This window comes from Camellia sinensis, chromosome 12, assembly GCF_055761805.1.
Source record: "Camellia sinensis isolate YWXY chromosome 12, ASM5576180v1, whole genome shotgun sequence".
NCBI lineage: Eukaryota > Viridiplantae > Streptophyta > Magnoliopsida > Ericales > Theaceae > Camellia > Camellia sinensis.
The window spans coordinates 91,728,376-91,750,980 of NC_138972.1; the positions used below are offsets into that span (position 1 = coordinate 91,728,376).

Consider the following 22,605-nt stretch of genomic DNA (forward strand, 5'->3'; position numbering starts at 1 on the left):
AAATTTGGTCTGATAATGTTATTGAGCTTCATTCATTTAACCTCTTTATTCTGTTATTACTCATTGGGCTCTAGCTCACTATTTATTTATTTATATATGTAAATGTAAGCAGGCAAGCTGAACATCAGAGTTAGATAGCCTCGAGTCTACCCGGGTCAGCCTGTTGTAGAGCTTCCAAGTGAAGTGATCCATGCTTGTTGAACCCCTTTGTGTATTTCCATGCTCTTTTTGTATATGTGTATAATTGGGGGTTGTATACTTATAAGACATGAATTTGTACTTATGTTGGATGTATCTTTGAAACAAAACCTTGCTTAACATATTTATTCTCCTCATATATGCACAGCTCAATGGATAAATTCTATGTCATTTTAGACTTCCGTTAAGCCCCGTACTTTATAATTAAAGGTGCTTTTGTATGGAGGCTGTAGGTAATCTATGATTACTGGCCAATCATGGCGCTAAACCTATAGGGGTGGGTTTGGGGTTCTGACAGAGGTGGAGGCACAGTTTGTGATAGTCTCGTCCTCTTCTCAATTACGATTCACGATCGAAGATTCCCTCAAAGCCACTCATTGAACCCCTTTCGACCACCGCCATCGCTAACGTGTCTCTTATCATATCCGCCATTGTCGTTGTGTCTCATTATCACTTTCTTTCATACCTTCGCTGATCTCTTCTACTTGCTCCATATGATCATCAAGTTTCGTACCGTCTTTGTTGCCTCCAGTTCTAGGGTTTTCGGCAGGGGTGAGCTCGTCATGGACAGGTGTCTCCAACGCCATAGTCAAAATTAGAGTCGGCGTTGGTAGTCCCAAACTCCAATCTGAAGGCGATGCATTTCAGAGCCATGACCTCGTGGCCAGCGCAGTGGTGGTTAGGTCATTCCTTCACCGATCTCCTTCATCCGCCTTAGATATTTATTTTCTTATATATATATATATATATTTAAAGATTTGAGGTCATATCTGTTCAAGGCTCAAATATGTTCCACCACCGGTTCAAACCGCCGGTTCCACTGGAGGATTGTCGGAACGATTGCGATTCATCGTTATCTGTAATCGACAATTGCGATGCCAATCTCACTTCTTCGTTCCACAAACCTCTTTTACCTTTCGATCTCAATCTCTTACCCCCTCTTGAAGACATTAATATTTCCAATGCTGATGATTTACACGCCACGACCTTTTGTCTTTGATTTTTATTTTTTATTTTTTGCATCTTCTTTTCAATTTTTTCTCATGAAAAAGTGTGAAAGAAATTGAAAATTATGACCTAATGATTGGATGCTTTGAGGAACCAGGTTATGTTCTTTCTTTTTCTTTGGTTAGATCATATTTTCTGAGTTTAACAAATAAAAATATAAATTTTAACAGATAAAAAGTTGAAGAGAGATATTTGAACAGATAATAAAAGTTGGACAGGTAAGGAGAAAAAAAATTGAACAAATGTCAAAAAGAAAGTTAATAAAAACAAAATTTCCTCCAAAACTAATAAAAATAAAGTGACTTATTACCAAATACCAAATTATTTCACAAAAGTTAATATCTTAATGGTTCTAACGCCTTGTACTTTTTTCAGTTGCGATACGGACCCCCTCCAAAACCCACCCCCACGACCCCCTCTGAGGTGGCACCTGCTAAAGTCATGTGAAGAACAATTGCACAATGAGGAAGGTGTGATACACGCACCTGTAAAACAAAACAAAAAAAAAATATAGGTTGAAAACAAAGACCAAAAAAAAAAGGGGGAAGCTACCACAACGTCGACGGCCCTGATATTTCCTTCTTTTCCACCCATGTCCCTCTTCCCTCTTCCATCGTGCGTCCGCCATAGCTCTCCTCCGTCTCCGGCCATAGCTCTCCGGCCACAACTCTCTGTATCTCACTCTACGGATCTTAGATTGCATTCCGATAGCATTTTGTCAGGTAATGTTACTCGAACACCCCTTATTCTCCTTCTCTCTCTATCTACATACATTGATCAATCTCTGTGAAATGTCTGTATATAATCTTATAAATATGTGGGGGTTGGAAACATTTTTTTTTATTTTTAACTCTTCACTCAAATTTATGGTGGCAAATGGCTAAAAAAAAAATTAATTCAAGTTGCTTATAAACTTATTATGAGCTGAATACCACAACGTCTGATTGTGTTTATAAAACATTAAAAGATACACCTGCATTTCTTATTAGTTTCATTGAAATTCATTGGGGATCGAAACAAAGGCCACTATTAGTTTCATGGTTTAAATTCATTGTGGCAAGATTGAAATTATTTTCAGCTAAAAGGGGTTTTTCAGTTTCAGAAATGTAGAATAATTATTATGAACTAGTTTATGAACTTATTATGAGCTGAAATTATTTTTCAGTTTCATAAATGTAATGAACTTATTATGAACATTTTAACAGTGTTTAATATGTGTTCTGTGATATACCATGACTATGTGAGGTTGAAGTTGAACATAACAGTTTCAAAGTTTGAAATTGAAGTTGAGGTTGAAATTGAACATAACAGTTTCAAAGTTTGAAATTGAAGTTGAGGTTGAAATTGAACATAACAGTTTCAAAGTTTGAAATTGAAGTTGAAGTTGAGGTTGAAATTGAACATAACAGTTTCAAAATCACATATACCATGACTATGTGAGGTTGATGTTGAAATTGAAGTTGCTATAATTTAGTTATACCATAAATTTAAATTATCACAATGTAAAGTTGAACATAACAGTTTCAAAGTTTACATTTAAATTTATGAGAGTGAACATGTAAATAATCATAGAATGGAGGTTTACATTTAAATTTGAACATAACAGTTTCAAAGTTTACATTTAAATTTGGACATAACAGTTTCAAAGTTTCCAATAATCTTATAAAATAATTATTCTGAAATCATTCTATTTGAATTTCATTTTTGATTCTCATAGAATGGAGGTTGATTCAAATGGTGGTGACAATCCTTCAGTAAATGAGGGTGAACAAGTTGAAGAACCTAAGAAGGGTATGTGTTTGAGCTCAAGGGAAGAAGTGTACACACTTTATGCCACATATGCTAAGCATGTTGGCTTTTCTATAGCTCATAGAGCACATCATTTTGGAGATGATGGCCAATTAAAAAACTTTGCAATTGAATGTTCTTGAGCGGGGGAGAGAAAAAAGAAATCAGAAGTGAACCCTTTGAAGCCATCTTTGTCCACAAAAATTGGTTGCAAAGCAAGGGTATGAGGTACTCTACAAAAAAATGGGACATATATGTTAACTACAGTTAACCTTGAGCATAATCATGATTTGATTCCCACCGACACTCGTCATTTTGCAATGAATAAGAAAATTCGTACTCCTGTGAAGAGAAGATTAGAAATCAATGATCAAGCAGGGATTGAGGTGTCTAGGAACTATCATTCAATGGTTGTTGAAGCGGGGAGATACGAGTCACTGACATTTGATGAGCGAGATGCAAGGAATTACATTAATAGAGTTAGAAGATTAAGGCTTGGTGAAGGTGATGCTGAATCACTTCAAAGTTATTTCATGAGGATGCAAGCACATAGTGAGAGATTCTTTTATGTGATTGATGTTGATGAGGAGTTTCGCATTAGAAACTTGTTTTGGGTTGATGCAAGGAGTCGAACTACGTATGAATCATTTGGAGATGTTGTTTTATTTGATACAACTTATCTGACGAACAAATATGATTTGCCATTTGCTCCATTTGTAGGAGTCAATCACTATGGACAGTTTATTTTGCTTGGTTATGGATTGTTATCTAGTGAAGACACCGACACATTTGTTTGGCTATTCAAGTCGTGGTTAAGTTGCATGTCAAATAATCCTCAAAAAGTTATCATAACTGATCAGTGCAGAGTTATGCAAAATGCTATAGAAATTGTCTTTCCACAAGCCCGGCATCGATGGTGCTTATGGCATATAATGTAGAAAATACCGGAGAAGTTGAAAGGATATGCTCAGTATGAACCCATAAAGTTAGCTATGCAAAATGCAGTTTATGATTGTTTGACAAGAGATGAATTTGAGGAAAAATGGGAAGAGATGCTTACTAAATTCAATCTTTATGATAATGAGTGGTTGGGGGTACTATATGATGAGTGGCATCGATGGATTCATGTATATGTTAAAGGCATTTTTTGGACTGGCATGTCAACAACACAATAAAGTGAAAGCATGAATGCATTTTTTGATGGATATGTCAACCCGAAGACTACATTAAAACAATTTGTTGAACAATATGACAACGCGTTGAGAAGTAAGGTAGAGAAAGAGAAGAAATCATACTTTAAGTCTTGACACAAATTGTTTGATTGTCTAACTATAAATGGCTTTGAGAAGTAATTTTAGCAAGCCTACACCAATGCAAAATTCAAAAAAGTTCAAGGAGAGTTGAAGAGATTAGTTTACTGTCAAGCCTTGATTGTCAAAGAGGATGGAGCAATTTGTACATATAATGTCCAAGAAGCGATGATAGTTTGTGACAAGATGAAGCATGTGGACTTTGTTATCTATTTTAATTCAATTGAATGTGAAGTTCAATGTATGTGTCGGTTGTTTCAGTTTAGAGGCATTATGTGTGCTTACTCACTCACGGTGCTTGTGAGAAGGTGCATAAATGAGGTGCCAAGTAAATACATTCTACCACGTTGGAGGAAAGATTTGGTTCGATAGTACACATGCATCAAAACCACGTACACTGGTTTTAGGGATGATTTCAATACAAGTTGCTATGAGAGGATGAACAAGAAATTGATCGTCATTGTACAACTTGCTGGTAATTCGGAAGGGAAAATTAAAATTATAGACCTTGGGTTGGATGAAATAAAAGATATGCACAAGGAATCGGGTGATGGGAGTAATTTACCACATTCTACTAATAGGATAACATATTCTACAAAAGGTCTGATTGCCACCAGTTGTACATCGGGAGCTAGTACGAGGAAGGTGATTAGTCCTTTGGTTGTTCGGCGAAGAAGCCGTCCAGTTACGAAACGAAAGGTTGCCAAAGTAGATCAAATAGTGAATCGGTTCAAGGCAACGGCAAAAAAACAAACAAAAGCAAAGGTAAATTGTATATTGAATTGAACTTGTTTTTTATTTTTTTAACAAACTCTTTTCAAGTGCATTTTTACAAACTCTTGAACCAATATAGGCTGCTAAGGTGCTTCAATTTGAAGCTCCAGCTCCAGCTCAAGCTCAAGTTGAAGCTCAAGCTCAAGCTTATACATCGTATTATCCTTATATAGTTTGCATACAAGATAGTATGTATGCACCGATATGTGTTCATAAGACGACTTTACATCAATTATTTGTTTTCATTTATAAATATTTTGTAACATGTACTTTTTTACTTCAATTATGGCAGGTCGTAAATGTTATTGGAGGCATATCTCTTATCCCATCGGAATTTGTAAGCAGCACACTGAGAAGTTTGATGAGTGCTCCAACTCAAATTTTTGGGTCTAGATCTCTAACCCCATCGGGTTCTAATGCATGCACACCGGGAATGAATGATGGACATTGTAGACATGTTTGACTAGTTTATTAAACATTGACATTTTGTTTTTGAGATTGAAACTTATTATGTTAAGTCCCATATTAGATGTGTAACACATGTTGTGTATAAATTTGCAAGATTGGTTATTATTAAGTCCCACTTTATTGGTTATGCAAGATTGGTCTTTGAGTTCATGGTTTTGACAGTGTTTGAGTATATTGAAAGTTTATTTGAGTTCATGTTTATTAAGTCCCACTTTATTGGTTATTGTTATTTTGACAGTTCATGGTTTATTTGAGTTCATGGTTTATTTTGACAATCTGTCTTTGAGCATTTTGAGTTCACAGTTCATGGTTTAAAAAATCTGTAAAAAAATCTGTCTTTGAGTTTGCTATTTTGACAGTGTTTGAGCATGATTTTTTGAGAGTTCATACAAAATCTGTCTTGACAGTTCATGGTTTAAAATATCTGTAAAAAAAATCTGTCTTTGAATGATTTAAACTATCAAACTGTCTCAAACTGTCTTTGAATGGTTCATACTCAAACTGTTAAGACAGATTTTGGCTTAAACAATTCAATAATAACACATCATTCCATTTTGGTTCATTTCCATTCCATGTGCCAAAATCATCTGTATGTGAAAATCATCAAGGCTTTAACAATTCAACAATAACACATCATTCCATGTTGGTTCATTTCCATTCCATGCACCAAAATCATTTGTATGTGAAAATCATCAAGGCTTCAACAATTCAACAATAACACATCATTCCATGTTGGTTCATTTCTATTCCATGCACCAAAATCATCTGTATGTGAAAATCATCAAGGCTTCAACAATTCAACAATAACACATCATTCTATGCCACAACAAAACATTTCCATACCACAACAAATCTGTCTTCACAGTTCATTTCTATGCCACAACAAAACATCACACTGTTGCATTCCACAATAACACATCATTCACTATATAATAACAAACACTAAAATAGATATTCCATTCCACTCTAAAATAACAAATTGTTTCTTACTAACACATATTCCATTCCACAATAAAACATAGTTCAATCTACTTCTACTTCTAACTAGCATTATATCTTCATAAGTAATAAGACACCAATTACAAGCAACACAAACAACATAAATTCTATTTTTTGCATCTTTGCACTCTGAATTCGAAGTTGTTCCGTCATAGATCTTAGTAGTTCTCTTTCTACTTGTCTTGGAATTTCATGATCTCCACATTGTGAATTCATAGGCACACACCATCCAATGAAAGTACCACAACCATTACAAGAGTAGAATAACTTGTTTTTGTTTCGATTGATCTCAGAAATTCGAATAGTGGCCTTTTTATTACATGTAGGACAATTTTTGTTCAAGTACGTCAACCGATTTGAGCTACTACCGTTGACAGTTGAACTTGACATCTGCAATAACAAGTTATCCTCATTAAACTAGTGAATAAAGATAATTTCAACTCATGATGTATAGTGAATAAAGACTGCATTTAAGAGGGACATTCACCACTTTTTCAATCTTCTAATGTCAAAAGGCCATGCTCAATTTTCATACTCAATTCCATGTTTAGTCTCATAATTATTCTACATTCAAGTTGACAATAAGTTTAGTGAATATGCGCTAATCAGTTATGTATAAGTTTAGTGAATATGCACTAATCAATCTAATTAGTTTTTAATTTTCCTATGGCTATGCACTAATCAGTTAAGTAAAGGGAGTCGGGACTCGGGAGGACAGAGTAGGGCGTCAGGGGGACCTGTCATCGGCATGAAGGGAAGAAGTTGTTCGTCTAATGAGATGGAAAGAGAGAGAGAGAATCGAGAGTCAGGCGTTGGAGTGAAAAGGAGGAGCTGAGGAAGTCGGCCGTCGGAGTTGGGAGTTGTCATCGTATTTTCCATTTTGAATTTTGAAAGAGGAGGTGCGCAGCCCCTATATCACGTGACCGATCACGTACCTACCGAGCTCAGAGGGGGTCGAAAACATTTTTCTACTTTTTTTTAACAATAGCCTTTACACATTATTGTTTTTATACTAAAAATATAAAAGTTAAATTTTGTAATTGGTGGCTGTGGGGTTCGAACCCACGCGCACTTATGTGCAGAAGATCTTAAGTCTTCCCCCTTAACCTCTCGGGCAAACCACCTGTTTGGTATTCTGTTTCGCAATTATTATATATCTATAGAATTTTAATTATCTACCAACCGTTGGATCGACATACCACTCCATTCACTCCCCACCGTCGATCTTCTCTTCCTCACCCGCTCTATGTATGCCGTCCTTTCCATCTCACGCGCTATCTCACCCTCCAAACAAAACCCTACAGAGAGAGAGAGAGAGAGAGAGGCAAAAGATTTCTTCTATTCTATTCTGTTCTACACAGAGAGAGAGAGAGAGAGAGAGAGAGAAGGGTTGTGAAAATGGCGGAACACTTGGCTTCGATCTTCGGAACGGAGAAGGATAGGGTGAATTGCCCCTTCTACTTCAAGATTGGAGCTTGCAGGCATGGTGATCGGTGCTCTAGGCTTCACACCAAGCCCTCCATTAGCCCTACCCTCTTGCTCTCCAATATGTACCAGCGTCCCGACATGATCACTCCCGGTGTTGACGCTCAGGGCCACCCCATCGATCCCCGCAAAATGCAGGAACACTTTGAGGTATTTGATTTTGTGAATTGGTTGTTCTGTGATCTGTGATTTTTTTTTCTTCTTATAGTTGTTATGGTTGTAGATCTGTTAGGGTTTGCATATGTTCTTACGCGGATAGATAGAAAAGAGACGTTCTGCTCTGGCTATTTGTGCTTTGATATTGTTTCTCATATGTTCTGATTTTACTTGGGGCTTAGAGCGGATTAATTTGGGGGTTTTAAGGGTTTGGATGGATTGGTTGTTCTGTTGTTTTGTTTTGATTTTTTTTTTTTTTTTTTGTGATGATAATGAATCTCTCCGACATAGGTCGCTTTGGAACATATTTTATGGTAAAATAGAAACCAAAATTTTAAATTTATGGAAATTTTTGCTTATTTCAATTTTTGTCAGCCAGACTAAGGGAGAATAGAGCTATATATGGCTTTCTTCCGTAATTGAGTGTGGCAATAGTTATGAAAAGAATGAAAAATTCAAAACTAAAGAGGAAAAAACAAAAGAACATATTTGTATACCTGTAAAGGTAAAGCCTTTTTTTTTAAACAGCTCTAAAGGTGAAGCTGTGAAGTGATTTTGGCACATGCATTAGCAACCATAAAAACGCAAACGGGTTTTAGAGAGAGCACACATTTCTCTATACAAGTACAATAATATTTTATCTGCTAAGATTCTTTCATCAAAACCTAAGTAACAACAGAGACATAAAATACAGGTCATGTTGTACAATCATTAAAATCTCACACATTTTTGCCTATGAGTGCTTCTCTTCTTTTTTTCTCTGTAAGAAAGATTGAAAGGAAGACAAAGGATTGGGAAGAGTAGAGACTACGTCCGCTGTGCGCGCGCACACAGAGTGAGAGAGAGAGAGAGAGAGAGAGAGAGAGAGAGAGCAAAGTCGCAAAAAAAGTTAACAGGTTGAGAGAATGCTGGTTTCCATAATTATTCTTATAGGAGATAAGAGTCATTTGATTGTAAAATAATGATTTTTATGTGACAATTTTGGCAAAGAAAAAGCATTACACAACCTCAGCTATTTAGTCACACCAAATTGTGGGGTTGCATTTGTATAATAATATAGATAGAAGTTCATTTGTTTGGCTTCTTATTGAAAGAAATGCTTGATTGCATCATAACTTTAAACCTTCAAATCTGCATTGCTAAAACCTCATTGTACTCTATCGTTTATGGTGTCTCTTTGTATGAGAAGATATTATGCAACTATTATTGGTAATGTGATCCAGGCAAATATAAATAGTGCAATTTGAACTTTTGTGACATTATTGATTGATTCTATTGGGGTTTATCTCTCATTGTATATATTTTTATACTGAGCTGAGATATCACATGTTTATGTTGTTTAACTTGGTCAGATGGTTATCTGAGTTCTTGTGTGGACTAGCCTTAAGTCAAGTTGTGCAATCCATAATTTTTTTTCTCAATACAACTTGTTGTGTGAAAATGTAGGATTTTTATGAAGATCTGTTTGAGGAGCTGAGCAAGTATGGAGAGATTGAGAGCCTGAACATATGTGACAACCTGGCTGACCACATGGTAAGTATATGTGAATCTTGATGTACCTAGTTTTTTTTTTTTTATTTCCCTTACGCCACTTATTGTTTGATCTGATATGTAAGCATCCTCCCATGACGTATTTCCAGGTGGGTAATGTTTACGTTCAGTTTAGAGAGGAAGAACATGCTGCAAATGCTCTAAGGAATCTGACTGGAAGATTTTATGCTGGTTAATTATTCTCCAATTTCATTTCTTCACTTTCGTTGGTTTTGTGCGTTGCTTTTTTTTTCTTCCCGTATTTAGTTCCCATGGAATTGTTTTTTTTTTTTTATTACTACATATTTATATTGTTATGTATATGTATTACCAGGTCGACCTATCATTGTTGACTTCTCGCCAGTGACTGATTTTCGTGAAGCCACATGTAGGCAGTATGAGGAGAATGCCTGCAATCGTGGTGGGTATTGCAACTTTATGCATCTGAAAAGGATTGGCAGGTAAGCATCCTTGATGTGTTTATTTTTGTCTCATCTATATTTTTCAAGGTATTACAGTTGAGCAGAGCCTGATTTTGTTTCTAAAACGATTCATCTTACTGTTATGAACGATAGAGAGTTGAGACGCCAATTGTTTGGGAGGTATCGCTCAAGGCATAGCCGCAGTCGGAGCAGAAGTCGAAGTCCTTATAGGCATCGCAGCTATGATGAGCGCCCTCATGGAGGTCGTGGGCACAGTAGAAGGTATGATGACGAGGATTACTACCATGAGAGTCGTAGCAAGAGGAACAGGACTACAAGCCCTGGCCACAGAAGAGGACGAAGCAGGAGCCCAGGGGGAAGAAGGAACCAGAGTCCAGTAAGAGAAGGAAGTGAGGAGAGACGTGCCAAAATCGAGCAGTGGAACAGGGAAAAGGAACAGTCAGAAAAAGCTAATAAGGATAATATTTATGGTTCCAACAATAACAACAAAAGCAATGAAGATCAGTACTATGGAAACCAGCAGCAGCAAGGATATGGATATTGATCCAATTAAATATTTTCTGGTATGTATTCTTGTTTTCTTATAATTTTGATGTTTTGGGTTGCTCTTTTAATAAAGAGTTCCATTTAAAAAAAGACCCACACATCCAACAAAGTAGCTTACACCATTTTCCACTGTGCAGGTGATGTGCAGGTTCACTGTTCTATGATTGGATAATTTTTCCCCAATTTTTTTTATTGGTTTCGTAATTGCTTTTGATGTGCTTGATTTGTGTGCCTTGCATGCATGGTGCTTGATTTTTCCCTTCTACATTCATCTGATCTCTTGCTTTTTCCAATGTTTCTCATCATCACTGCTGGCCATCAACTTTTCAAATTTCTTTGTTTTGAAAATCTTTGTTTTGAAAGAGTCTTCCCCCCCTCCCATTTCCAATAAACACTTACTGGCTGTTTTATATCTGTTAATTGTTTTGTAATTAAGCTGTCTATTCTGTTTCAATTTGTTAAAATATCCTTTTGAGGCTGTGTTTGAATCTTAGATTTGTAGAAAATTATTAAAACAATTATATATTATGATTGGAAATAAGAATTTTTCAAGAGTTTCTGGTGAGTTTACACTAACTGTGTTTGGTTGTGCTTTTGAAATGTGATTCTAAATGCTAGTTTCAGCTCCATGTTTGGTAAGAGTTCTGGAATTAATTTTCCAAAATTCTGCCGAAAGCTCTGTCCATTCTGCGCGTTTCTTGTATTTTTTTTGGCCAGGGGAAGACCGCCCGGTCGTCCCTAGGGACTACCACCCGGACGTCCTTGGGGACATCCACCCGGATGTCCTCTGTTGTACAGATTTTTTTTTTTTTTTTGCAATTGATTTATATAATTGGGAAAAATATTTTCTGAAATTTTTTTAATTTTTAATGTGCTTTAAAATAATTTTGAGTTGTATGTTTAGTTATGAGTTGTAAATTTTTGTATCACATATCAAATATCACATCAACAATTCCCCACTCAAATCAAACCTCTTTTCCAAAACTATTTTCAAAACTCTTTACCAAACAAATTCTCTACACTCAAATCATAATTCTACAACACACAAACTCAAAATACAACTCATACTCTCAAATCACATTTACAAAACACAACCAAACGCAACCTAAATTTTTCAAGAGTTTCTGAGAATTTTCTTCATGTTGTGTTAGAGGTTTTAGAAATGTCTCAATCTTTCTGAAGAGTTTCCTTTAAAAATTTCTGAGTTTCATTTTAATTTCATGCTATTTCCTTATATTCTTATTTCTGATGGAGATTTTTGTGAATGATTGAAATGTGGTATGAGGTGTAGTCTTTTGATGTTTTTGTATTGATTGTGATACTGTTTTCATTCCACATAGTATCATGTCTGTGTTGTCCCTCTGAACTTATAAGTAGCAGCGAGCTTCTACTATTTTATGTCTTGTTTTAATAACAGAAGGGAGTTGAAGCAGCAGTCCTGTATAGTTGTAAGTCACCAAACATATTTACAATGACTTTCTGGTCTCCATCAAGGAATGGCCAATTCCTGACGTGTTAAAGGTTGGGTGTGTGTGAGAGAGAAATGGGTCTAGTTCATATCTTTTGAAATGGAATCTGCTTGACTTGTAAACTTACTATGTTATCCACCAATTGAAAATTCTTGTTGCCTGGCGTTCCTTTCAGTTTCCCCTGTCCAAATTGGATAGATTAGAATTGTAGGACAAATAACTTGAAGAAATTCTACTTTGATACTATACATTCTTTAAGTTACATGGGTTTCAAAATGTCTTACTACAAGTGATGCTCTGTAAAATCAATAATTGCGTGGGTTTGGTATTTAGATGCATTCCTATTCTTTGCTTTTATTGCATGTGTGTTGGTATTTGTTTGCAGTCAGGCACTCTCTGACCACAGCACTTTCCAGGCTAGTTAACATGCAATTTTTCTTGTGGTTTCGTAACGGGTTTTGTCTTCTGTCAACTTCCTCTTTTGACGTTAACAAGTTATGATCTTACGTGTATTACAAGTTTTGCAGGTTCGGGTATCCCTGCTTCTTATGGACCGAGGGCTTATTTTTTACTGATGAAATTTTTTACAGGTTTCATGCTGTGACAGAGGATTGGATTTAACTGGGTTTTGCAGATCACATTTGAAAGGATTGTGAAAGACTCCCACTGAGTTAGTAAAGTATGGCCCGCAATGTTATAATTTTTTATTTGAATTGTAGTTTAATGCAGGCAGGAATGGGGGGTTTAGTGTGTTTCTTTTGTTGGACAATTTAGCTTATTGCAGTATCGAGGATGATATTATAAGCCACTTTGGATGTTTGTAATTAATGTTTGTTGTTCGGTAACTTCTTAAATATAACTTTTTTTAGAAGTTATTATTGGTTTTCTTCTTTTATCCGTTTGGTTTGGTTGATAAGACGTACAGTGGCTATGAATTAGATACATGGAAGATGTTTGTTTAAAGCTTCAAAGTTTTTCACTTTGGATGTTTGTTGTTTGGTAACTTCTTACACGTAACTTTTTTTAGAAATTATTATTGGTTTCCTTCTTTTATCTGTTTGGTTTGGTTGATAAGATGCACGGTGGCTATGAATTAGATACATGGAAGATGTGTTTGAAGCTTCAAAGGTTTTCTTTGGTCCTTTTTCTTTAATGTCTTTTGTTCTGCGAATCCTTTTTTGGTATGAGTTTTTTCTTACTATGATAAGACTCATAACCTATTACCTTATAGGATTAGTCTCAATTGCTTGTATCTTGTTTGCATTATGATTTAGCTGGCCTTTTATGTGTTTTAAAGTATCCTCTGCATTGATCACCAAGTGCTTTAAGGCCTCGTTTGGGAACTGACTGTTTTAGTCAAAAAGTCAATTAAAACTAGTCACATCACCTCTCTACTTTTTTGTACATTTTTTCGTAAAAAGTCAAAAAATTACTAAAATAATGTTTTTTTCATTCTAAAAAGTAAAGTTTTGGTTTGTTTTTTTTTCACTTGAACAAAGTCTTCCTTTTTAAGTGTTTTAAAGTATCCCGTACATCGGTCTCGTGTTTAAATGCCCGGTATGTTCACGGTGGATACGGTTGATGTTGCTGTAAATCTGCAGTTTTGTGAGTAGACTGGCGTTGTTTTCAATCCAACCAATGCCAAAGCATATGTACATGGATTGAAATTTTGGAGCTTATCAGCTATCAATACATATATTAATTTGGGATGCAGAAAGTTTTCACACAACTGGTGTCTTAAGGCTGTAAATGATTCACTTAAACCTCCAATCTTCAAACAACACTGGGAGCAAGAAATTCCCACTAAAACAAGATCTAAGAAAAGCAATTAGCAAATAAACATTATGCTAAATATATAACCTTTCAAAATAAAAATCCAGATAGAAACCAAAACAGACAAGAACTTAAACAAAACCCCAGTAATTAGTTAAAACATTGATTGATTCATAAATAGATAACTGAAAGCTAATCCATTACAAAATTTTATATAACTTTCAAAGAACTTGGAAAATATTACTCGAGTATTGACTCATAAATAGATAACACGAAGCTAATCCATCACAAAATTTTATAAAACTTTCAAAACTACCAAAACTTGGATAATATAGGAGAGGGGGGGGGGGGGGGGGGGGGTATTACAGGGTTCACTGATATCATAAGAGACAATGCTGACACGAGTCTTTCATTTCATCTCATATCCTGTGCAGAAAAAACCTACCAAAACATTAAAACAAAGCGCTTCCAAACTTCCAATTCATCTCCAGAAAGCAAAAATAACACTTCAGCAGAGTGTTGGATTCAACGTCTATTTGCCACCATGCTTGGCCTTTGTATGAGAATCAAGCCCAGTTTCCGAATTGAATGTCCTTCAAAAAAAATGACACTGTCAGTCTCTAGAATTCAAAATAACAACAAAGAAGAGAAAGAGACGGACTTGCTGCAAGATTTGCAAGAAACTTTGCTATCAGACTTCGGAGTCTTCTCCTTCGACTTCTCGCTAGTATTAGGAGTTTTGCCGGCCTGCTTTGCAGGGTGGGGAGTTGCTGTATGACCACCACCCTTTTTCCCATCTGCACAAAAATAAAAACTACTGTCTTAGCATCAACACTAGAAAAATGATAACATGCTAAATGTCTTTGAGTCGGGAAGCAGTGGAGATCATGAATGTCTCTCTTCAGGATGTACATGTGCATACATAAAAAATGATATGAGCTAATTCATCATAATAATTTAATAGTCCTAGAGCATGTGACATTGTGTACGTACACGTGGTGCTCAAAACCAATCATGTAGCTAAAAATTCTCCAGGAGTATAATAGTTTTTCACTCATCAAAAAAATTATTTAGTTGAGTTTTGACAGAAATTTAACTCTAGGTTAAAGTAGTAATCACCTGTATTTGTTAACCAAGTCCCATATGCTGGATGCACTTGGAATGTTCAGTTCAATTTCTACTCACAGAATTTATACATATTAGCTTTGGCATTTTCACCAGACAGTCTGTGCCAACAGTGCACCATAAAAAATAGGATTCTTCTCTTTATTTTAAATATTTTTAAAAGCAAATCTATGGTTCAACTAAATTGTTCAAACTGTGAAACAGCAAGAATAAGTCGTTCATTCAGCTTGGGTAGTGAATATTGTCAGCTAAAGAAACAGAATGAGTAGTCCAAAACAATATCACAATACATGGAATAAGGAAATTCAATAAACCTACTTAATTTAACCATACAGATGGTGTATATTAATTAAAAACCAGGACACAGCATACAGGGATATTGTACATCATATGTAAAACCATTCCAAGTAAAATCTAATTCAAGCAGGTAAAAAGATAAAACAGATTACCTGTCTTCTGAGGTGTATCTAATTTTGCCTTTTTAGCAGGCACAGGTGTTTTACTCACAGATTCAGTGGGTCTCTTCTTCTTGCTGAGTTCAGCCTTCAAAATAAAACAAGACAAAGGCAAAAGTAGGTTAATAAAAATAACAGCAGTATTGGATCACCAAACTCTCACATTTTTCCAATGTCATTACTTTCTTAGGCGTCTCCTCATCTTCTTCCTCCTCATCATCTTCTTCATCAGTATCATCTTCGTCCTCCGAGTCACTATCATCTGAAGCATCCATCATGACCTAAGCAACAATCAACCATGCAAAATAAAAAAACATATCCATGCAATATAGCCACAAGAAGCCAATAATGAAAGGGAGATCATAAAAACAAGACTTACTGAAGAAAATCAAATGGCATAACAAAATTGCAGTATAAATGTTGAAAGAAAAGATCTCCCAAAAAATGTTTCTCCAAAAACAAAAGATTTCCTTGGGATATTGGCTTCCCATATCATTAATAGCACTCACCCGAATTCACTCCATTGCTTTCTATTCATCCAATTGTTTATCTGAAGACTTTCACTCATAGTTGCATTCAATCAACTTCCATTTGATTAACAAAATTTTCAAGGAATTAGAAAACCATTACGTGTCCCATCAAAACACAAAGATAAGAAAGACATCTTCATACATATTGCTACTGCTAAAAGGTTATCTGACAATACACCATTTGCTCAGAAAATGCAGCAACTGATATTTGATATATGCTATTTTAGAAAAAGGAAGGGATAAATCATAAAAAAGCAATTTAATTTGCAATCTAGAAAAACAATTCGTTGTTTAATTTATGCAGGTTGTATGAATATCACAGTACGATTATGAGTCACCTTGTCAACATCTTCACCATCGTCATCTGTATCATCATCTTCATCACTGTCATCATCTTTTTTTGGCTCCACAACAGTCACCTTTGGCAGCTTGGCAGCTTTACCCTTACTTGCAGCAGGCTTTGCTTCCTCACCTTTAGATTCATCTTTCCCTGACAATTTCCATTTTCACGAGGGAAAAGAATGGTTTAGAATCTGACGATTTTAATAACTAGCAAACCAACTAATGAAACAAATTGTACCATTCTCTGTGATGAGTCGGCGTATATCTTCATCCTCAGAAGAATCATCCTCATCTGGAAAAATAAAAATAAAAATTAGTAAGAACCAGTATACTAAAAGAACAACACTTAAGCAGGACCATCATCTAAGCAACATGTATTAAGACTCACCAAACTCGTCTTCTACATCTTCGGTGAAGAGAAAAAACAACCGTCAAGGAAACAAAATATAAAATTGAAATCTAAACAGTTTTCAATCTCCTCCAGGTCAAAATCAGAACAAAAACTCAAAAACAAAGAATCAAATATTGAAATAACACAATCTATCAATAAGATTTACACACTACATATTAATGATAAAACAAGGAACAGCCAGATGGAAAAGCAAACATTTGCAGTTTAAATTTAACTTGCAAGCCAGTGGAAAATAATGGAAAGGGAAGACAAGAAGTTTAACATGAATTGGTTTGTAAAACGAATTTCCAGTATATCGTTAATGCAGCAAGCAAAGCCCTAGGACACTTCATACTTCAAATTCAAGGACCAACATGAAAGTGTACAGTAATGTGTGAGACTCTAAAGAAAACAAATCACAAATTCAAATTAAGACTCATCTTGAAGCTCAGGCCGGCATATCTCACTAAAGATTGATATAAAGACATTGATAACAGCAAAAGAGAAATCAACAGCACAGGAAACTAGGAAGAAACATAAAGGATATTCAAACTGATTATCTGCCGAATATCCACAAAAGTAGACGCTCCCATCTTTCCAGTCATGTGACAGCTCAAATTCTTTCTCAAACACCAAATCAAATGAAACTTGAGGGAACTTCTCTGCAGAAAGTGATCCTAGAACTAATTTCTTGCCATTAATATTCACCCAAAGAGGGACAATGTCATTTCCTTTTCCCTTCTTTCCCTCACCCAGTGCTGCCTGAAAAAATAGCAACATCCCAACATTTCTCAAACCAAAAATAAATAGACAAAAATAAAAATGGTAGACATTTTATTGATCCTATAAATTTATAGAACAAAATAAAATGGAAGAAAGTTAATCAATTTCAACGATAGTAGATGCATTGATTATAACCTGGGAAATGTGTATGACGCTGCCTACTTCAGGATTGACCTTAAGAGGCTGCCCAGCTTTTACTTCAACACCTGGAAGAAGCATGCAGAAATTATACTCAAAACTAATGTATAAAGCAAAATTAAAAACTAAATGCACTGTAATTAAAAAAAATGCATAATATACAACAAAACCCATTAAATTGACAGCAAGTGCACAATTGGCAAAATGACATAAACAATAATGGCTGACAATGCTTATTGTAAAAAAAAAAATGCACTTCACTGATTACATGATTATTAGCGAAAAGACCCAAATGACAATGTGCAAAACAAACAAGACAATAGTCAAATAACATTTGAAATATTCAGAAGAAAAAAAAAGGAAACTTAATATGCAGGTAGGATATCAATAAGTCTAGTATTACCTACCAAGACAGATGAATGAACAGTATCATATCAAAGCAGGGCATGTTTATTAACAACTCCACACTCAAACAAACAAATGTAGCTTACGCCAATGAATAGTTTATACAATATAAACGTTTTGAATCACTGAAATGATGTTGAAATGAAACGTTGATTCCATCAAAACGTTCATTCAATTGTCTGGTTGGCTAAAAAGATAACAACAAATGCATTACAAATATATAGAATCAATATTATTCACCACTTAAAGCGGGAATTAAGAGCGATACATAGAGAGTAAAAGTGCAAATAAAGCAAAACTTTCCGAATTGATGTTTGAAAGTAAAAAAAGAACATAGATTTTCCCAGCAAACAAACAAAGCATTAAAACAACACAAGCAATAAATACTCTACAAACACACACACACACACACATGTACTTACATTACAAGTATGTCTAGAGAAACAAATAGTAACGTATATTAGGCGAACAATCGACTGAAAGTGAAAAACCTATGTAGAGATGGTGATAGTGATCGAAAACTTACCCCAAAACTCCATTGATACTGAGGAGGAGGAAGAAAGACAGACGGACAGATAACGAAAATTGTAGAGAGAGAGAGAGAGAAGGGTTTCAAGGAAATTTATAGCGGAGTTGCCGCCAGGTTTGGGTGAGAGAGCTAGGGTTTTGAAGGAAATTTATAGGCCTGGGCCTGAGTCTGGGCCTGGGCTGTGCCCTCGTAGAGGATCTGTATGGGCTTCTCGCTTAACATTACGCCTACCTATTTATCGGGATCGCCTTGGGAATGCATTTCGTTCAGAAAGAAATTTAGATAAAAAAAATAAAAAAATAGATAATATGTGAATGAAATATAATTATATTTTTATATATTTTTTACACATCTTTTTTTATTTTTTTTTTTAAATTTTTTTTCAAATTTATGAACCAAATACAATCTAATGTATTATAGAGAACAAATTTCAAAACTTTTTTAAATAAAATTTTTGAATTTTGTTTTTCATATTTTTGTGTCTTTAGTGAATATTTTAAATATTTTAATTAAATTAATTTTTTTTTTTACTTTTTAAATTCACTTAACATGGATAAACATAAAAAATAAAATATTTGTGAATAAAATTTTAAAATATTCACACGAAAAATATAAAAACTCAATATATTTTATTATTATTTATTTATTTATTAATATTTTGTTTTAGATTTTTTCACGAATATTTTAGATGCATCTAAAAAAAAAGTTGACTAAAATATGTGAATAGTCCACTTTAAATACCACAAAATTCAAAAAATATATTTAAAAAAGTTTTGAAATTTGAAAAAAAACTCAAAGATTTTTTAGTTTACCAAAATTGAAAGAAAAAAAAACCATATTGACAAAAAGTTTAGTCTTATTTTAATTTTCAGTTGTCTAGATGAATATTCCCAATTGTGTAGATTATTTTCCCCATTTTTGGATTGAAAATTCAGCTCTGCTACAGAGCCCGAAAGGGTTTCGAGCCAAATTTAGCTCGAATTTGAGAAGGAAGAAGAAGAAGAAGAAGAAGAAGAAGAAGAAGAGAATGAGGAAGAAGAGAAGGAGGAGCAGAACTGGAGGGGGCCCTAAAAATAGAGCTGGAGGCGGAGGCGGAGGTGGAGGCGGGCGGAGGCGGAGGCAGAGGCAGAGGCAGAGGCAGAGGCAAAGGCAGAGGCGGAGGCGGGCGGAAGCAGAGGCGACGATCGGCCGACGACCGACGAGCTGCGACGATTGGCCGACGACCGACGACGAGCTCCCACCTCTCCCCTCTGTTTCTCTCTCTCACCTCTGCTTCTCAGGTTCAAAACGAAGAAGAAGAAGAAGAAGAAAAGAAAGAAGAGGAAGGAAAAAAAAAAAATCAAAACCCAAAACGACGTCGTTTTGGGTTTTGAGCCACATTCGGGCCACTAATTTCGGGCCCTCAAACATTATTCTTGAAAATTATACAATTTCTCAAAGGGTTAATTAGTGATAAATCCAATTTAAGGAGAATATAGGTATTAGATCCAAGGGATATTTTTTTGTTGATGAGAGGTTCATACTTTGTGAAATAGTTTTGTGAGAAATCCTGTAGAATATTTTATTTTCAATTTTACCCTTGACTTTTCTTATCAGTTTGACTTTTCATTTACTATCTATTCAAATTTATATATACCTGGGGTTTGGTAATGACCGTATAACCTATATATATATATATATATACCTGGCTAGTTTGGTCTTTTTACACTAATTTGTCTTTATAGACAAAGTGTTTTGACGCTTGAACTACTAACAAAGAAAATTCAAATTTAAATTTTTAGCTTGGGCGCCGTTTCTCAAAACATAGAATTGGGTTTCAAATACTGTGAGATTGCTAAGGTTCAAATTGAGGGAATATATATATATATATATATTTGGTGTAAAAGTTGTTAACTTCTATGATTTCAAGTAACTTTTAGATTTCTTTAGTTCCATCCCAAAATTGAGTTTCAGGATAAAATATTACGCTTTTTATGTTTGTTTTTAGTTTTGTAAGATATAATCATCATAAATAAAAATATGTTCAACAATACATTAAACAAAGATAGATTACCCGTCTAGCGTCATTCATCAATTGAGTACAAAAAAAGTCAAGAGATTTAATAGAAAATTACAAGCCCTTTATTCATGTTGGATACTTTGCTTGCCAATCAGAAGTCTAAATGATGTTTGGTTTCACAGTATTGCGTAGCAATCTATCTTTTCGATGCCAATAAAGGTTGGTCATTTAAGGTATTTGTAATCACAAATGGGGTTTATTGAGATTCAGTAGTACTACTCGGTAAGGATTGCTTAATCAGAATTGTCGACCATACTAGGGTCATTAAAGCTAACCATCTAAGTGAATGGACAACTAGATTGAGGAAGCTTGCAATCTTAGCCACCAAGGGCAAAATTGAGAACCAAGGGATCACGATGATGTTGGAAAATTTTAGAGTAAATTATAAATATATCTCTTAAGTTTTGATTAAAATACGAATCGTTTCTTATAGTTTTGAAAATTACATTACACCCCTTGAGGTTTATAATTTCATAACAAGTTGTCCTTTTTATTAATAAATCATTAAGGGTTGGTTTGAGAAGTGGGTTGGCTTTTTAGTTTTTTGGTTTTTTTGGCTATTTTAACCTGGGCTAAAAAATTTGGTTTGGGAAGGGTTTTTTAACTTTTTGATTTTTTTGACTTTTTTTGTGAGAGAAGAGTGTAATGATTATGGGTTGAATGTGATGTTTTGTTTTTTGTGACTAAAATAGCCTATTTTGTCTTTTGTGGCTAAAACAGCAAAAAAAACCCCTAACCCAACTTGCCAAACGAAGGCTAAGTCAATTATTAGTTTTTAATGATGTTATAAATATGTTTCAGTTAATAATTTAGGTAATTTTATTATTGTATAAGAGAGTAATTATGAATTTCATTTTTTTAGTTAATTCTGTCAAATAAAAAAATACTAACAATAAGGTATTTGTAATTTTCCAAACCATAAGAGGTAATCTGTACTTTAAGCAAATCTCAGGGAGAGTATTTGAAATTTACCCAAAATTTTAAGAGTGAATGAGAATTGATTTCTTTTTTTTTTTTTTGATTCAATGGAAAAACATAGCAGCGGAAGTTTAGCAGTACACTACAGAGATAACATAGTAGCAAAATAACAAAACAGCAACAGGGCTAATCCTTCAGCTCAACAGTGCCAAGTATGTCTGCAATACATTTGGGGGATCTTCCAACAGAACAACATGTTCATCTTGAGCAACACCAATCTGAGCCAGTTGATCAGCACATTTGTTGCCCTCTCTCAAAGCGTGCTTTAGAGAACAGTGGCATCTTTTTAGCAGAAATTTGGCATCCTCAATAAGAGCTCTGTAGGGAGAGTTGCTGCAAGGACCATCTTGGATTTGAGATAGTGCTAATGCAGAATCTGTTTCAATCTCCACTTCATGTGTGTTTTTTTGGAAAATGATGGTGAGACCCCTATAAATGGCCCACAACTCAGCTTCAAGACATGAGCAATGACCGAGTTTTCCATAGAAGCCCCCGACCCAAAGACCTGTTTCATCTCTTAGTAAGCCTCCATAACCAGCTTGACCTGGATCCCTTTTTGAGCAGCCATCAACATTCAGCTTTAACTTACCTGTAGGTGGATGAAGCCAACAAATTAGTTTAGGATTGAGAGGATTTGGATGGAGGGCAGATTGGAAAGCCTCTGCAATCTCATGAGCATAGTTCCATATGTTCTTGAGACTAGATTGAATGGGGTTATGTTGTTTATCAAAAACCAATTTGTTTCTATCTTTCCAAATCTGCCAGATGGTAGAAATAAAAACAATCTGCCATTTAGTTTCAAAAAATAAATTTTTATCTTTCAAGTTAGAAATGACCCATTCATTGAAAGGTTGATCACAACCAGCCCTCCACCAGGGAGGATCTCTGATTTCAGTCCAATAGTTCTTGGAGAAAATGCAATT

The 22,605-nt window shown here is 34.9% G+C and overlaps 2 protein-coding genes and 1 non-coding gene across 4 annotated transcripts; 1 reads left to right on the plus strand and 2 right to left on the minus strand.

Annotated features, from left to right (window-relative positions):
• Nucleotides 1-7,586: 7,586 nt before the first annotated feature.
• Nucleotides 7,587-7,669, minus strand: TRNAL-UAA (transfer RNA leucine (anticodon UAA)). Its single transcript has one exon. It is a non-coding gene; the product is annotated as a tRNA-Leu (tRNA).
• Nucleotides 7,592-13,049, plus strand: LOC114297226 (splicing factor U2af small subunit B). 2 transcript variants are annotated; one of them, XM_028241622.2, is made up of 6 exons: nt 7,592-8,180; nt 9,633-9,719; nt 9,827-9,908; nt 10,051-10,177; nt 10,292-10,722; nt 10,843-13,049. In XM_028241622.2, the coding sequence occupies exons 1-5, from the start codon at nt 7,944-7,946 to the stop codon at nt 10,701-10,703; spliced, it is 945 nt and encodes a 314-aa protein (XP_028097423.2). In that variant the 5' UTR covers nt 7,592-7,943; the 3' UTR covers nt 10,704-10,722; nt 10,843-13,049. The 2 variants fall into 2 exon arrangements, with proteins under 2 accessions (XP_028097423.2, XP_028097422.2); XM_028241621.2 differs by having other exon boundaries at nt 7,732-8,180; nt 12,765-13,049.
• Nucleotides 13,050-14,097: 1,048 nt separating this feature from the next.
• Nucleotides 14,098-18,851, minus strand: LOC114297227 (histone deacetylase HDT1). Its single transcript, XM_028241623.2, has 10 exons — nt 18,643-18,851; nt 17,709-17,779; nt 17,338-17,552; nt 16,788-16,810; nt 16,638-16,691; nt 16,396-16,547; nt 15,710-15,808; nt 15,522-15,615; nt 14,609-14,744; nt 14,098-14,540 (listed from the first exon to the last, which is right to left on the minus strand). The coding sequence occupies exons 1-10, from the start codon at nt 18,653-18,655 to the stop codon at nt 14,480-14,482; spliced, it is 918 nt and encodes a 305-aa protein (XP_028097424.2). The 5' UTR covers nt 18,656-18,851; the 3' UTR covers nt 14,098-14,479.
• Between the last annotated feature and the right edge of the window lie 3,754 nt (nt 18,852-22,605).